We start from the raw sequence: 16725 nt of genomic DNA on the forward strand, positions 1-16725 counted from the left end.
AATTCTTGATTCTTCTCGACCATTCATTGGTTAAGCATATTCTTAACAGCTATACAATAAAGCATGCAGACTATAACTTGCAATCATAGGACTCAAAATACTCTTGTCTAAAAGGCCCTTTTACTCAAGAAAATATATTTAGCCAGACTTGACGCTTATCTGTCCTTGTGAAATATACTCTGAAGGGATACAAACAGATGGCAACAACGTATAGTAAAACCTCTTTCTTACCGTAGCTGCTCCCCCAGGTGCTGCTTGGTAGTCCATAAAGTTGTTTCCATCATCTCCGAATTGCAACTTGTATTTTGTAACCCACTGATTAACAGCATATCTCCCCTGTGACGCTACGCGTGTCACCCTGGAGTGGGTCCCAAGGTCAACCTTAAGCCACTGATTGGCGTCATTTGTTTTAGCAGACCAAGAACCCGCCTTCCCTGCTGGAGGTATGTAGTGCAGCCTCGCCTGGTGCGGAGCATGGTTACTGTCCCACTGCGAGGAGGCAGTGACTTGTCCGTCCAAGATTGCACCACTTTGCATGCCAAGAGCAGATTGACAGTCTGGAGTATTTTTAGAAATTGATAGTTTGCTTTTTTTGACTTCATGCTAGTCATGTATACATGTTATGATCATACTCTTTGGCTTCATCAACCCCAATCCTATCTAAAGGCTAAAAATTACAGTAAAGCCGGGTCAAGCGTACCCCTATAGATTCCATTAATGAAATGATTATTTGAAATATGAATCCCTTAGTCGTTCTCGTAACTAAGCTTATAAATTCGTATCCAATTCAGATCCTTATTCCTGCATTCCTGCACATGATGCATGAATAAGAAGTGAATTTTGACTACCAGCTTCTCATGCTGTAAATATAATATAAAAAAGAAAAACAAAGCCAAAACGGTTAATTTACTTCCAACTATAAGGCCAGCCCAATCGATTTTGAAACGCAAATTTCCCTCCGTAGATGAGCCCCTCATAAGGGGCCTTTGAAAAATATAAGCCCCGGGGCTTATTTTCGAAATTTTGCGGTATCTTTACGAGTCATGCCATATTTTGGCAAGCCCGTAGGGCGAGTCAAAATACAAATAGACGAGTAACAATATCCCCCGATACTGCAACTAAACTGTCCAAAAAGAGTTTTAAAAGTAGAATTCACTAAAAGTAAAACAAGAGTGCGTGACAGACTGACGTGACCTTTTGCGTTTTTCGCACGCCTTATGCAAGGCTGTTGCTGATTGGTCTAAAATAAAAACTTGTCAAACTAGTTTACTGAGCAGATGAAATTTTTCTTCGGTGCTTCGGGATTCTATCTTTCAAACATTTTCTAGGAAAATAGAGACACAATGACAAATATTGTAAGGCTTATGATGGTTTTTCTGTTTTTGTATAAAACCCACTGCAAGAAGATAACCTGAAGAGAGAAAATTGCTATAGAAAAAAAAACGAGACAATTTCGCCCATAAATTTAAGGAGTTTCAAAGTGCTACTCGTTAACAACGACTGAGTGAAGCTGAATACAATGTACCTTTCTTGCAGCCATAAACCTCCACGCGCATTGATATGTGGCTATACCAAGTCTTTGGATGAAAACGGATGTAACGTGCCCAAATCGGTGGTTTTAGCTCGTGAGAAACAATGTTATTGCTGTCCATGTTCCCCTCAAATTCCTACAGCAGCATATGATATTTGTTCAGTAGATTCCAAATTTTAGAAATCGCCAAGGACGATAAGGACTTATATTCTCAGAAGTCCGAGCTTCGCTTGGGGCTCCCTCTCGAGGGGACTGCGATCGACCTCGGACGTCTGAGAATTAGACTACAAGTACGAGGACATTCTAAGGACCGCACACTATCATTATACATTGTACTCACTATTTATCTTCTCTTTGGCTAAGGGCCAACAGAATTATTAGAGTGCTTCAGATACTGAGACGAGGACGACTACGAGTACGAGTTTTTCTCAATACTGAGTATTGCTCACGGGTGAACCAGCGTCATTTTGGCGGGAAAACGTGATAGCCGTCGTCATGCTACTAAGGGTTTTAGCGAGAATGTCGTAGTGGCGGAAACAAGTTATCAAAAATAATGAAAGAAGTTTTATCATCATGAGAGGGCTTGCTCTCCTTCAGTATAAAAAACCGTATTAACATTTGGTGAAAAAAAAGTAAAATGAAGCTTTCAGGGGTGTCTTCTCTTTTTGAGAACAGGCGTGAAATCTCGTTTAATCTCGTAATCGTACTCGTACCCGTGGTCAAATCTAAAGCTGTCTAATGTTGGAAATCAGCGACACTCCTACAGATAAGTTAGCAACTGTAGGTACAGTCATTGTAAAGTAGAATTGGTCGTAAAGGAGAATATCATACAGAAGTCCACGGTTCGGTAATAAGCTTTCAATTATTCCATTTTTTTAGTTGAAAGAGTATCAATAACAGTTGCAACAAATTCTAATTGACTCAGTGAAATGGCATCTTGCTACTGTTATCAAAAGCGATATTCCCGCAACAACAACAGGGTGATTGAATTTACTTTACATTTACCTCAACAACTGTTTGACTTTCTTCCTTGTAGTCTTGGTAGTTCACTCCATCATTGCTGTATTTTAACCTGTACTTGGTGACCCACTGAGCCACAGCATGTCTTCCTTGTGACGCAACTCGTGTCACCTTAGTAAATGCAGCGCCCAGATCGATCTGAAGCCACTGATTGGCGTCATTGGTTTTAGCAGACCAAGAACCCGCTTTTCCTGCTGGTGGTTTGTAGTTCAATCTGGCCTGGTGAGGAGCATGATTAGGGTCCCACTGCGACGAAGCTGTAATTTTTCCGTCCAAAATTGCACCACTCTCCATTCCAAGAGCTTCCTGACATTCTGTGAGTTTGGGGAAAAATTAACGAAAATAAAGCGAAACAGTGTAATTAATGTATATTTATTACTGTTACTGGTCTTGGGTGTTCAGCCCAGCCCCAATTTGGAAAAAATCGGTCAACGTTCTGCAAAAAATAATTTAAGGTACAACAGTCAAGTGTTTATCAACGTTCAACTCGACTCCAGCCTCACCAACTTCAGATTCAACACCATGACTTTTCAAATGTTTTTGTTTTTATCTTCTCTATATATCTTGTACATTCTTTAAATTTATAAAAAATACTGATACTATTCTTACCAAGAACGTAAACATCGTTTGCCCAAGGACCGCCTTCTCCACCCCCTTGACAGCTGCCTCCCCTACCATGTTTGTCAAACGTATTTTCTGCCGTGGTACTGGAGGCGCACCACCCGTCATCTTGGAGGGCAAACATGTGATAATCTTTCCTCAGAGATGCTACAGCGCACTTAGCGATGGCATGCTTACGGTTCTTGTAATTAGAACCATCTAAAATAGGGTCTTTTCCCTCCAAAGGAGGAATTGCACGATTTCCTGTGTCTTTAAAGCATCCAAAACTTGTCAGATAGTCTGTAAGGAAAACACGACAAACACATGGTCTACTATCACGAGTATAATTAGTTCTTTTGGTGACAGCATCGTTTTTTAGGTGGAATGGTTATGAAACCTCCTTAGACTCGTTTGTTAGCTTTTTTGGACCCGACTGTACACAACGTTCAATAGGATTCTTATCATTTTGAACTTACTGACCAATAGAAGCATCGCATTAATTTATTCAGTCTAAATTTTTGAAGAAAAAGCAAAGGCCTGTGCCAGTCAGGGAGCTTCCAACATAAACTACCGCACCGTTTTCAACTTGGATGTTTGCCCGTTTTCATAACCAGTCACCTCTTATACTAACTATGATGACAGCAGTTGCTGTATAAGGAGCTACAAACAAATGCACTTACATGAATTGTTACGTTAACAGACTAAGAGCAGGATGATGAAATGAAGAACTGTGAGAGACTAACAGCTTGAATTAAAATCTTTTATGGTAGCGACTTGGCCTCTGAGGCGAACGTGCAAGAATAAGGATATTAAATATTCTACAAGGGAGTTATATAATTAATACTTAGGCAAATTTAAAATGTTCACATTCAGTGCAGCTCGGAAGGTACTAAAGATCATGAAAGGCCTTGTTATGTGCACATAATTTCAATATTAAACTACAAAAGCAAATTGTTAATAATGCTACCTCGCTCATGCTGGCCAGCAATAAGAAAAGGTACGGTGTTTCTTTCTTTCGTTCTTTTCTCTTAGATTCTTTTAGTTTATTTGTTTCTGCCCCCTACCTTGAGGCTCGAATACCGAAATGTTTAAAAACGCATGTAACTTCTGCGCGTGTGCGGATTGGCCTAAGGCACATCATGAGCAATCAACTGACATGTAAACATCCTGCATTACTATAGTTATGCCTTTCTTATTGTCTTTCTCTCACCTTTGATGAAATAAACTTGATTATTCCATGCTGCGCCTTCACCATCAAAATTACAGGCAGATGATACCCCATGTTTGTTGAACGTCTTTTGAGCGGTTAAACTGGAGAAGCACTGTCCACCGTGCTGAACAGAGAATACTTTAAAACCTCTCTTTCTCGCGGCTCTGTAGCATTTGTCAATAGCATTGATTCTTTGTTGATAGCCCCCATCTAAGATAGGATCTTTACCTTCCAATATTGGAATTGCACGATCTCCTTTGTCCTTGTAACAACCAACAGTCTCATAAGCTGTATGGATATAGAATACATATAGCTCATTCCAGAGGTTAAACGTATTAAAATTGTGTAATTCATCTAAACGTTTCATAAATGCTAGAACTTCATCAAGATTGTGCGCGTGCTCTTAAAGGCGCTCCTAATAGGCACTAACGCTCCAAGCGTAGGACTAAAAGCATAGTTCTTTGCTGGAAGTGATTAAGAAGAGAAATATTTTTTCAAATTAATTTTTTTTACTTCTGTACACTGTATGATCTATTAAGTACCAATATGCTTCATTTTAAATGTTTTACTAACCTGGAAGAATAAGAGGAATTGTTATTCTGAACTCGCTAGGTCCTTTAGCTCGGCCGCGTTCAACTTGTGTTACCCAAGAGGGCTTGTTAGGCTGTGAGTACCCAGCAAAGGCATATGATCCTCGGAATTCTGCCACGAAAGGATCCTTAGCGCCCAATCTTCTAAGGGCATTAAACGCCGCTGCAAAGTGATTTGCAGCTGCATCTTGAACGGCAACCAAAACGATTATACTGATGAAGAAGAAAGAAAAACTGTTTCAGTATAAAGTTTAATGGCGTTAGGTCAAGAAAGGTGGTGACGGTGGTTGTGGTGATGGCGGTGTTAGTGGTATTAGGGGTGCTTCGGAAGGTGGAGGTGTTGGTAGAGAGGGAGATGGAGGTCGTGGTCGTGATGGGTTTGGTAGTGAAGGAGGTGGAGGTCTTGGTGGTGGTGGGTTTGGTAGTGAAGGAGGTGGAGGTCGTGGTGGCGGTGGGTTTGGTAATGAAGGAGGTGGAGTTCGTGATGGCGGTGGGTTTGGTAGTGAAGGAGGTGGAGGTCGTGGTGGTGGTGGGTTTGGTAGTGAAGGAGGTGGAGGTCGTGCTGGTGGTAGGTTTGGTAGTGAAGGAGGTGGAGGTCGTGGTGGTGGTGGGTTTGGTAGTGAAGGAGGTGGAGGTCGTGCTGGTGGTGGGTTTGGTAGTGAAGGAGGTGGAGGTCGTGGTGGCGGTGGGTTTGGTAATGAAGGAGGTGGAGGTCTTGGTGGTGGTGGGTTTGGTAATGAAGGAGGTGGAGGTCGTGGTGGTGGTGGGTTTGGTCGTGAAGGAGGTGGAGGTCGTTGTGGTGGTAGTGGTGGTGTTGGTAGTGAAGGGGGGTGGAAGTTGTCCAGGTGATAGTGTGATGTTGGTGGTGGTGGTTGTGGCAGCGGTAGCGGTGCAGAACAATAGAAATATGGTGGTGGCGGAGGGAAATTATTGGAAATGAAGTGGTGGTGGTGGTGGATGAATCGGTGAAACAATTTGTTGAAATTGTCACGAGACTTCACGTGATATACTTTAATCAAGGACGATGAGGTCTTCCAGTGTCTCTGCGCCGAAGTTATGCCCAGGTAACAGTTTTCCTAGAAAAAACCATTAGACCCAAAGCTACCCAAACCATTAACTACTTAGTAATCGGTAACTGGTGTTACGTACTGTCCACGTATGGCGTCGAGATGTGCTGCCAGCCTGGTTCCTGCGGTGCCATCAGCATGAGTATCAAAATAAGCTTTTCCGTCCACTCGACCTAAGCACAAAGCATATTGTCTGCTGTCAAGATTGCTCACGAAGCGAAGTACATGGTAAATATTATTATTATGGCAATCGATAGTTTAGTAAAACCTTTAATACCATTTTCTGAGAGAGATAAAAAGATCCAAGTTACTTTCCTTTTTTACTGATGCACCATTAATGCATCTTGTTTACGCCCAAAGTTTTGCATAACCATTTTTTCCAATTTCTCCTGGGTATCACAGTCGCCGCAAGAGAAGTTAAATTGAAGAAAATGGATGTGCATTTTTTTCTTTTGTTTTAGGGGGGGGGGGGGGGGGGTAACGAGGTGAATTATGATCTATCTTAAAATGGTGAATTAGTAGGGTTTTTTTACGCTAAGTTGCTTAGGCGACTTTGCTAAAATTTGTCAACAGCCGATTGCAGTAACGAGATCTGATGTATTATAGGCATTTAAAAACAGCAAAATTGCGTAATTGTAAAGAAATTCAATCCGATAAGGAATAGAAATGGAGTTATTAGGGAGTTTAAGCAGCGACGTTTTTGAGCAACGCACCTCAACCGGACGTGTGGACGTTTTTGCACTCTTGAGCCGTGATTTTGAACAAATCTTTTGGCTAATCGTCTCTATAAGAGTGAAGACACTTAGCAATACAAATTTAGTAGCGTCAACGCATATTTAAAGACAAAAAGGCTCACTTCCGGTTGACGTGCGTCGCTCTAAAACGTCCTTGCTTACACTCCCTAATTTCTGTCTCATTGTAAATGAGAAACCTAAATTTTTCAAGAGCTTTCAAGGGGTAATTGTGGTTGAATTTATTTTGAAAGCTGACAGGCTCAGGGGGACTTTCAACTGTAATACGCTGCATAATCTCTATTTTCATCATTTTCAACATCCAGTCACTATTTCTCTTTACCAATGAAACATATACAAATTTGTTAAAATATTCTCAAATTGATTATCATTGTCCTCCTTGGACTCCAACCATGATTGGTGCATTATACGGTCGATTGAAATCAGATTTTAAAGGAAAGTTAAAGAAAAGAAACTGAGATGTGAAAAAAAGCTGATTACTAAGACATCGATTAAAGTACCTGTCTTGGCATCCACTGTGACAACATTGTGTCCTCTTCTGTGAAGTGAATGATCCACCCCATTAACCTTGATGTAGGCAATGCCACATGTACCAGGGGCTTTGCCAGGGTCGTCACAGCCTTCACTGCGAACATGAATATCTAACACGCGAACTGAAAAGGAAAAGTGAATGTGGTCAGTTCACCCCATATTAATTAAGGTAGCTGGATTCAGGAATCCGGGAATTTTTGCTTGTAGAATCCAAAATCTACTGTACGCAATTTTCGCTAGTGGATTAATCATCCGGAATTCTTTCCTTCTAGCAGAAGTATCTCTCGCCGTTAGATACGTCTTCTAGCGGGCAACCAGAATCCTGGGCTTTGGAATCCCACTGACGATTGGAATCCAGGGCCACGCGCGTTTCACTTAGAAAAAATCTGGAATCCAGTACCTCGAATCCGAAATCTACGGCGTGGAATCCGGAATGTAAGACTGTATTAGATTCCCTTACATGGGGTGAGTCAGTGATAAATGATTTTATTTTTTAAAGCCGATGTGATGCTGGAATACAAAACTGAGCCTGCACTGTGTACAACCTGTTCCTCGCTGAGCGTGATGGGGGCTGTATAATATACTGCAAGCTAACAAAACTTTTGTGGCAGCAATTAAAATTCTGTACTGTGCAAAAAATAATTATCAAACTCAGTCCATAGAACTATTTTTTTGTAAAAAAAAAAAGTAAGTTAATATATACTATAAAAAGGTTTTGGAAATCACGCTTAGCCAGCACGCACTTTTGACGTTTTATCGAAGAGACCTGTGTTGTAATAACAAGCCGGAGGGCAATCCATCCCTGATTGAAGGGCGGGCACAATTCTTGTAGTGAACTAAAATGGGGTTCTTAGAACTTAAATCAAGCGAGTTGGAGTAACCGTGGTGAATGTAACGATGCGAGTTCAAGTGCCTTTTTTGCTTCCGTCACCTGCCGTATTGGTTAAGTTCCGCAAATAGATGATAGCAGAGTAAAGTGCTCCCTGTGTTGCTCCACCATTCATCCTTAACATAAGCTGATATATAGATTTAGCCGAGGCCAAAAGAGAAGCCCTCGTAGGATCTTTCATGATCCGTTATCGAACGTTCGCCTTAAGCAAGAAGTAAACTAAATGGAGCTGAGCTTGCAATCAATTCAAAACCATTAACTGAGCAGCGGAGAACTTCAAAAAATACGTCACCTCAATGAGTTGTACATCTGAGCCTGCGATAAAGTCATGTGACACTGGTCAGCGGGTACCCTTCTTGACAGATGTCAATTGATTAGAGCTCTGCTAGTATTAGATTGAACAGAGTAAAAAGCAAAACATGTTACCTGGATCTATCACAGTCGTCACTATACTAGGTCCCAGGGCTCTTTTGGCTTGGGCTTGACTTACCCACGAGGGCAGATATGAGCCAGCATACCCAGCTAGAGCAAAAGAACCGCGGTAGTCCAAAACGATCGGATCCATTGCGCCCAGCCTTTTAAGTGCAGCAATCACTGGTGCACCGCGAACAGAAGCTTCGTCTTGGAACGAGACGAGGACAATCTTCCTTAGTGGCAAAATTTTCAAATGTAAAAAACAGTTACATGATAAACATCAGCATCTTAAAATATACCTAGGAAATTAAACTCACCAGCTTCTCATCTCGGCTGGAACCGAGATGATAATGCGATCGGTGTGTAACCTGTTATTAGATTGCACAACTTGCAAATGTCATTTTTACTGATACCAAATCTAATAAGTGTCAAAGTTAAATTAACTTCAGTCCGGCCTACATCAAAGACAATTTGTCCAAATCGAACTTGCGCTGCGTGCTTGTTCGATTAATAATAATAAGTATCAGTAAAAAAGATATTTACTATGAAAATGACGAGAAACAACTTCAATGTGACCTCAACACGCTACAGTAGAAATGGGGTGAAAATTGGCAACTTCGTTTTTACCCTGACAAGTGTGAGGTTCTGCGTTTTATCCATGCTAGTTATCCTTACAAGCTCTCTGGTTGTGCGCTTCAGTCTTGTCACCGAAACAGTTGATTTGGGGGTCTCCTTGACTTCTAATCTATCCTGGAACATCCAAACGCAGAAAGTTGAAAATAAAGCCAACAATATTGTGGGTTTCCTTAAACGGAATGTTGGTCCAGGGAACAAGGAAGTCGTTTCTCGGCTGTACAATGCCTTGGTTATACCCATTCTGGAATATGCTGTCCCTCTGGTCACAATGTTTGGGTGGTCCAGTCTTCAATCAATGAGGTCTTATCTATCTTTGCTAGAGTGCTACAAGACTATTCATGGTCTTAATGACCTCAACAGTAATCATTATGATAATTTTGAATTTTATACCACTACCCACACAAGGTTTGTAATTTCTACGGGCTCGTGCACTTTTTTGGGTCTTTGAAAAATTCACTCGTGCTTGTTTATTCCAAATTGCACTCGAAATCATGTGATTACCTATACAAGTTGCACTCGACTCAGTTTTATTACCGTTGTATGAATCATTGATCGAATACTTACTCCCCTGACAGCTTATTCAGGTAGTCTGCGCCACTTAAGCCAGCGTTATGCAATGCATGAGTGTCAAATGCTCTGGTCTCTAAAAACACACCTTCAAGGGACAGAATTAAAGCAAATAACCAATAAATAATGGACTAAGTAATGGATTTAATGCTGAGATGTCTGATAACTTTTGATTTTTGCGCAGTTTCGATTTGAAACAAATGTCATCAATTGAAAACAAAAGTATCCCTGGAGCGAGTCAAGAGTGGTTGGGATTGCTCGCGTTGCTTGCGAAGGTGGCGCAGCTTTTGTAGACCATACAAGAGCAATACTTTATGAATCTTTACCTCACAGAAAATAACACGTCATTGGGTAATAGCGAGCTGCTCTTAGAACCAGTATTTTCTCTATCGATTACAAGATAATCAAGCTCTAATCATTCATGATTATTATTCTTTTTTTTGGTGGTTTTTAACATACATAATCCTAACTATAACAAAATCTCTAATCGGATTGGCTATCTACATCCCTCATTTCGGCACTAATGGTACAGAGTAATAGAACAATACGCCCCTGAATACGCACCATCACGCACGCACACTTGAATGGCTTCTCTTTTTTTTTCCAGTTTCTAGCAGAAACGCTAGTAAGGTCTGTGATTAAACAGATCGGACTTTCCACTAGGTGGTCGTCCGGTTTTGCTAATCACTCTTTATGACTGCAGACTTTTGGACTCCACTTAGACCCATTATTAAGTGGACTTGAAATCGTTCCCCTATTGTAATAGCGCTTCCATGGTTAGGTGTTCGAATTTGGTAACATACCTTCTGAAGAAAACACAGCAACGTTGACTCCTCTGGAGAAGAGTGAGTATTCTTGATTATTTACTTTAATGTAACCTCTACCACAACCTGTTCTACCGGGGTCGCTGCAGCCTTCACTTCGAAGAAAAACGCTCATACTTGGTTCTGTCAGAGTAAAAAGTTGCGTTTAGCAGACAAAATTTAAAATCATGAATAGATTCATTTCAATTCAGGGTAGATTGATTTTAAGTATAAGCGTTATAGCCTAAAAATGATGAAGAAATTCCAGCGGGATGAATCCACCCTCAGTCTCATACTAAGTGGTCTGCAGTGTATTTCAGTGTGAAGGTGGTAAACGTATCAACAGTTAGAAACTAGACCCGTTTTCTTCATCATTTAATGGTAGTTCGCTTAAAACGCTGCGCGTGTTCCGGGCTACAAGATAGTAATGTGCAGAGATCGTGAAAAGTGATGCGAACAACGCGCGGAGGCATGAAAGAGATGAAGCACCACCGCCACCTTCCCTGGATCACGCGCTTCTAATTTCCGCTTGGCTTGTCTCTACTATCTGAAAGCCTGGCACAGTCTGCATGTGATAAGCACATTGTTGATTAATTGATTAATTGATTGATGGATGGATTGATTTGATGATTGATTGATTGAATGATTGATTGATTGATTGATTGATTGATTGATTGATTGATTGATTGATTGATTGATTGATTGATTGATTGATTGATTGGTGGTCATAGGTATTCTATGTGATGATGGCATATCTTCTTACGCGGTGGACTGTGTTGAACAGCAATTCTCAAGTTGATCACGCTGGGTCCCTGTGCTATTTTTCGCTGCTCCTGTGCGATCCATGATGGTTTCTGTGCTCCAGCATATCCAATAAAAGCAAACGAACTTCGGTGCTCTATCATGATTGGTTCAGTAACGCCCAGCTTCTTGAGAGAGTCCCTCGCTGGCTGCCAGTGATTTAAAGCGGAATCCTGGGTGGCAATCAGAACAGCCTTCCTGTAGTAGCGCAAGAATGTATATTTTGCATCATTCAAGAATGCAACTTGTATTTATAATTGCAAACAATGGCGTCACTATTAAAGCAACCAAACATTCAGACAAGTGTTAATGCAAAACAACTTGTGCAAAAGCCAACAAAGACCCATCAAACTAAATTCTAACTCCAGTAGGGCGACTAACATCGGCTTCAGTCTGGTAGGCTGTGCTTTTTATCGTTTTTTTTTTTATCGTTAAATTAAACGTTAAATTAATTTGCTTACTTATGCGTTTTTGTATCAAGAATACAGGACTGTTGTTGTCGTTGTTGTTATTTTTGTGTTTTTACCTAAAGTGTCACTTAGCTTCTGCAGCTTTAATGACCTTGCAGTGTGTAGTGTATCTAAGCCCAATATATGTTCATGTGATACAGGTCAAAGGACTCTCCATTTTAACCTTCGTCAACTGGCGTTGAAATGATAGTTTCTTGGTCAGTGTTGCGGATGGTTGCAATCACCAAATGACTTAATACAAAAGATTAAAAAAGACCTGATTCTGGACAATACACAGGCACACCACAAAACAACACCAAGAAACACCCTTTCATATGGATGGTGTATGTCATAAAGAACGGTAAGACAAATTTAAAGCAAGAGCTACACATACACCAACCCAAGGCCTGGCCAGTACCTCACGCATGCACACAGCCATATCACCCAGGCAGAGGCAGCTGTGGACAGCTGTATCGCCCTTATTGAGGCTCATCAGCATGACAAAACCGTCGGGTCAATGGATGGGGGAAACCCGTGTCTCAAAGACCCGCTTGCTGCTGAGGCGAGTGAAAGCACTCCTTTAAGCGCCAGCACCATACCCAGGCCGTGGGTTAGTGTATGCGTGCCCCTTGCTTTTATTAAGTTTGTCTTCATAAAGAACAATAGCTTATTCTCAAATGCATGTCTCAAAAAGTGTAATATTTCACATTCATTCGTTTGTCTCAAAGGGCGGTCAAACCACACATAAAATCCATAGGTGCCTTCAAATGAGTTAATATTTAAAATGTCAAAATTGCTGTCCTTTCGGTACGCAAAGTAATAACTGAGGAAACTGGCACTTACTCCCCAGTTATGGTGTTGAGATAATCTCTCATTTTTTCACCAGAACCAGCAACAGCATAAGTATCAAACGCCTTTTTATCAATGACTGCGCCTGTTCAGGAAAACGATAAATATGTTAAAATAGATAATTTTAACATGTAGTGATACCACAGGCTCGTTATTAACAATTAATCACATGGAGACTGATTATGATATGACGAACTATGCCGATCGAAGAGGGGATTGGCCAAAATAGATAATAAACTCCGTTGAGATTTGCGTAATTCTTTATAGGGAAGACGAATTCAGTAATTGTTTTATTATTAATTCAATAAAATATTTCTAAAGTTCTTAACACCCCCACCAATTCGTAGACACTTTCCCGTTTTCTCGGCAATGTTTCAGAATATAAACTAAAAAATTGGCTGCCGTTTCGTCTTCGCATAGCTTTAAACTCTTTCGAGTTCTGCACTCAGCAGGCCAAAACAGTTGAGCTGCAAGGTGTCACTACATTGCATGCCAGACGGCAATATACAATCATTGACGGCAATGACTGTATATTGCCCGTTTCCTCCATGTTTGGTCAGCGACTGCTGGTTATGAAGAATAGGCCGCCCCATGTAAGAGAATCGGGATTCTGGAAAGAGGGAAATTTTTGCATTTGGTCTATTCGGAATCCGGAAAATTTGAGTTTTGGAATCCTAATTCTTTGGAACCACACTAACGATTAGATCCGGAATCCAAGTTCCAGTGTCAAAAAATCCGGAATCTAGAACCTGGAATCCGGAAATCTACAACATACTTGGATTCCTGAATCCAAGACTGTCTTGGATCCCTTACACGGTGCGAGGCGGGAGAATTATAAAGCCCAATCAGAAACTGCACACTAGCCCTCCCCTCCCTAACATTTTACGGGCCACACATCCCCCAAGCTTTACAATGTTCTGCGATACACGTATTTTATTTATCCGCACTTTGATACTCGCCTGTTATTTAGCCTTCGTGTGCGTTGCTTTCTTCTATTTGCAGTGTTTAGAAGCATGTTATTAAGATTTCAACACGTTTAAAGTGAGCAGTAATTCTTTGTTTACATAGATTATTTCACACACGTGAACTTGCTCAATCCTAAAGTTTCAATTTACTGGGGAGGGGCATTAATCGTTGTTAACTTAGGATGTCTTAGTCTTATTTCACCTGTTTTGGTATCAGCAACGACGATGTTAAACCCTCTTTTACGAAGAGAGTGGTTCACGCCATTAACGTACAGGTAAGCAATGCCACAACTGTCTGCAGTTTTTTCTGGGTCGTCGCAGCCTTCGCTTCTAATACGCATGTCCATGAACTTAACTGCAGATGATAAAAGCCACAGCAATTAGTCATGTGCATTGGCTATTTTCGAGTCCCCTATAATACGTACACTCTGTTTGCCCACCCCCCCCCCCCCCCCAAATTTTACATAAGTTGTTTATTTCTGAAATGTGTACATGTTTAACTATTTGAGCGATTCAAAAATAGAGAATTCACCATTGGCACATCTCGTAAAATACACCTTGCTTTCCCTCCCCCCAAATTTGGCATAACCTTTTTATGATTATTATTATTATTATTATTATTTCTCCAGTGTTACAGTCGTTCCAAGAGAAACTGAGGACAATACCTAAGCAAACTTTTGTGGGGCAAACAAGTTGTATAATGGGACGTGCATGCAAGTTGTGAATTTTGAAACTGTAAAATATACTAGGCACTTCTCTGTTAGCAGAGGCCTCTTTTCCCGCCCAATACAAGGAAAAAGAGGCCTCAGTGCTAGCAGGGAAACTACTGACATGAATATCCCAGATGAAATTCACATCTCGGAATCTCAGTTAAAAGGTCCCGATCGACACTAGCATTGAACAAGCAAATACACAAAAAATAAACAAATCAGAATAATTGAATAAATATTTTTATTCTTTAGTAAGCAAATTAAAAACATACCTGAGACTGCTCTCCGTTGGCGCGGTTTAAAAAAACCTGAGAGAAGTGTAACAATAAAAATACAATTTATGCCATATGCCTATTCGCAATAGAATATCAACGAATTTAAGAGTTGCAAGCGCAATACGTTACAATGATAAATGAAGAATGGAGCTGTGTCACAAAATTTATTGAAGTTCAATATAAAAATAACTATTCAAACGAGAAAGGAAGGAACAATACAGCAAATCCAAACGGAGACACGGCTGGACAAACTTGAAGAATATTACTGCACTTTTCACAAACATGCGAACTCTAAAGTTCAAGGCCGCCTTCACAATTGCGTTTTTCGCTGCCGTCAATCATAATTACGATCACAAGCAAGGAACCTTGAAACACAGAAACACACAAAACGGATCGAAATGCACCAATCACAAATCACGAACCATGACCTTTTGAACCCGTTAAAGTAAAGTTTTGTTTCCTAAGAGGTCCGTCAAGATGATTGACGGCAGTCAGTCAGCCAGTCGTCAGTTGGCTTTTGAACTTCAGAATTCGCGTGTTTGTGAAAAGCACATTAAAAGGGATTGCGATTGGCCAAACAGTTTTAAAAGTTCAATTTTGCTGTCTCAGTAACGTCTGATATGTGCTTGTTTGACATATTTATCTGACATGAAGTCTTTACTATAAATTTCGCAAGTTCCATAGCGAATATGGACTGTTCATTGGCCGAGGGCCAACCACATGGCCTGCAAATAACTGCCAGCAATAAATGGTCTGCTCATGCGCAATGTGGTCCAATATGTTTGGCTGCAAATAATTAATATTCTGATCATGTGTAAATAAAACCACGCTTTTCTCCTTCTCGCGATCGCCCTTGTGTGAAAATGGCAGATCGCCTCGCTTCCTGAAGATATTCATTCTGAAAATTAAACTCGGTGATCAAATGATAAAAAAATCATTACTCTCGGTTATCGCAAAATATCCTGATTTGTCAGTGCATTTCGCAGATCAATTATTTTCCTTAGCCGAATAATTGACCTGCGAGACACTGAGAAACTGATCACGATATTTTGCACAACCTCGTCTAATAGTAGTCAGGGGCACCCAACGACAATTTTCGGAAAATATCTGTTCGGAAGACGATTTGAGATTTAGAATTTTCGGAACATTTGTTGTAAAACGTCTTGCTTGCCTGCCTCTCCTAGGATTTTCGAACATCTAGGCTACGTTACTAAGCCCACAACTGTCAAATGGTCTATTGTTGATTATTATCAAAATGACCTGGGCATTCACGTGACAACAGCCCCTTTAAATTGTTTGTGCAAAGTTCGTAACTCAGAGTTTTACTAACCTACTTGTGGCTCTGATTTACATATCGCTGCCATCATTAAGATGGGTAGTAGAGGGGAAATAGTTTTCATCCTCAACAAAGGATCAGTGAAGTCCTCTTTGACCTGCTTGTTATATTGGTAATCTGTTGGTGTAAATGACAATTGCATTTTCCCAATTTAGCCTAAAGAGGTTTTTCACTATATACACAAATTTAGCACAAATTTAGGTGCTTAAGAAAAAATACATAGTAGCGCCTAGCTAAACGTATTTAGTGGTATTCAACTCATTCTGTGGGTAAAACCTGTAAACCATTACAATTGCAGTTGTCTCCAAAGAGGATACTGAAAGTTGACATATCTTATTTGCCCAAGGGAACACAATTTTTTTTAGGCTAAACCAAGAGAGAATGATTTCATTCTCTCTTGCCTAAACAGGTTCATGTATAGAGGGTGCAAAAATACAGTAAAAGCCCGCGACTTAGAACCTGGTTTTTCAAACCTGTTAGGCTAAAACTTGCTGGTTAGGCCCCCTCCTAAAAGCTCTTTCAGTAATTGAAAAGTACAAAAACATAATAAAAGATGGATTTTTTATGGTCTGTATGTATTGCTTGACTTAGATAAAAGGGTAACTTTGAAAAAAAAGAATTAATTATCTTTTTTGGTTCCCATTCAATTTTCAGAAGCTGATTGATGTTCTCCTAAAAAAGGTAGCTGTTAGTGATAAAAAAGAAGTCTCCATATCCGTTTAATCATTAA

The 16725-nt window shown here is 40.4% G+C and overlaps 1 protein-coding gene across 2 annotated transcripts in view; it reads right to left on the reverse strand.

The window, feature by feature from the left end:
* LOC140936423 (uncharacterized) overlaps positions 1-11628 on the reverse strand; it is a 36169-nt gene extending 24541 nt beyond the window's left edge. The window contains exons 1-12 of one of the 2 annotated variants that reach the window (XM_073385890.1): positions 11374-11627; positions 10611-10754; positions 9805-9895; positions 8617-8837; positions 7271-7423; positions 6101-6191; positions 4935-5164; positions 4362-4649; positions 3161-3451; positions 2537-2865; positions 1526-1667; positions 232-557 (exon numbers count right to left, since the gene is read on the reverse strand). In XM_073385890.1, the coding sequence (XP_073241991.1) occupies positions 232-557; positions 1526-1667; positions 2537-2865; positions 3161-3451; positions 4362-4649; positions 4935-5164; positions 6101-6191; positions 7271-7423; positions 8617-8837; positions 9805-9895; positions 10611-10754; positions 11374-11515 (2448 nt within the window). In that variant the 5' untranslated portion in view covers positions 11516-11627. Of the gene's footprint in view, positions 1-231; positions 558-1525; positions 1668-2536; positions 2866-3160; positions 3452-4361; positions 4650-4934; positions 5165-6100; positions 6192-7270; positions 7424-8616; positions 8838-9804; positions 9896-10610; positions 10755-11373 lie in introns of both variants that reach the window. The other variant, XM_073385891.1, reaches the window with a different exon arrangement.
* Positions 11629-16725: the final 5097 nt, after the last annotated feature.

The sequence above is a fragment of the Porites lutea genome, chromosome 5 (genome assembly GCF_958299795.1).
Source record: "Porites lutea chromosome 5, jaPorLute2.1, whole genome shotgun sequence".
In the NCBI taxonomy this organism is placed as follows: domain Eukaryota; kingdom Metazoa; phylum Cnidaria; class Anthozoa; order Scleractinia; family Poritidae; genus Porites; species Porites lutea.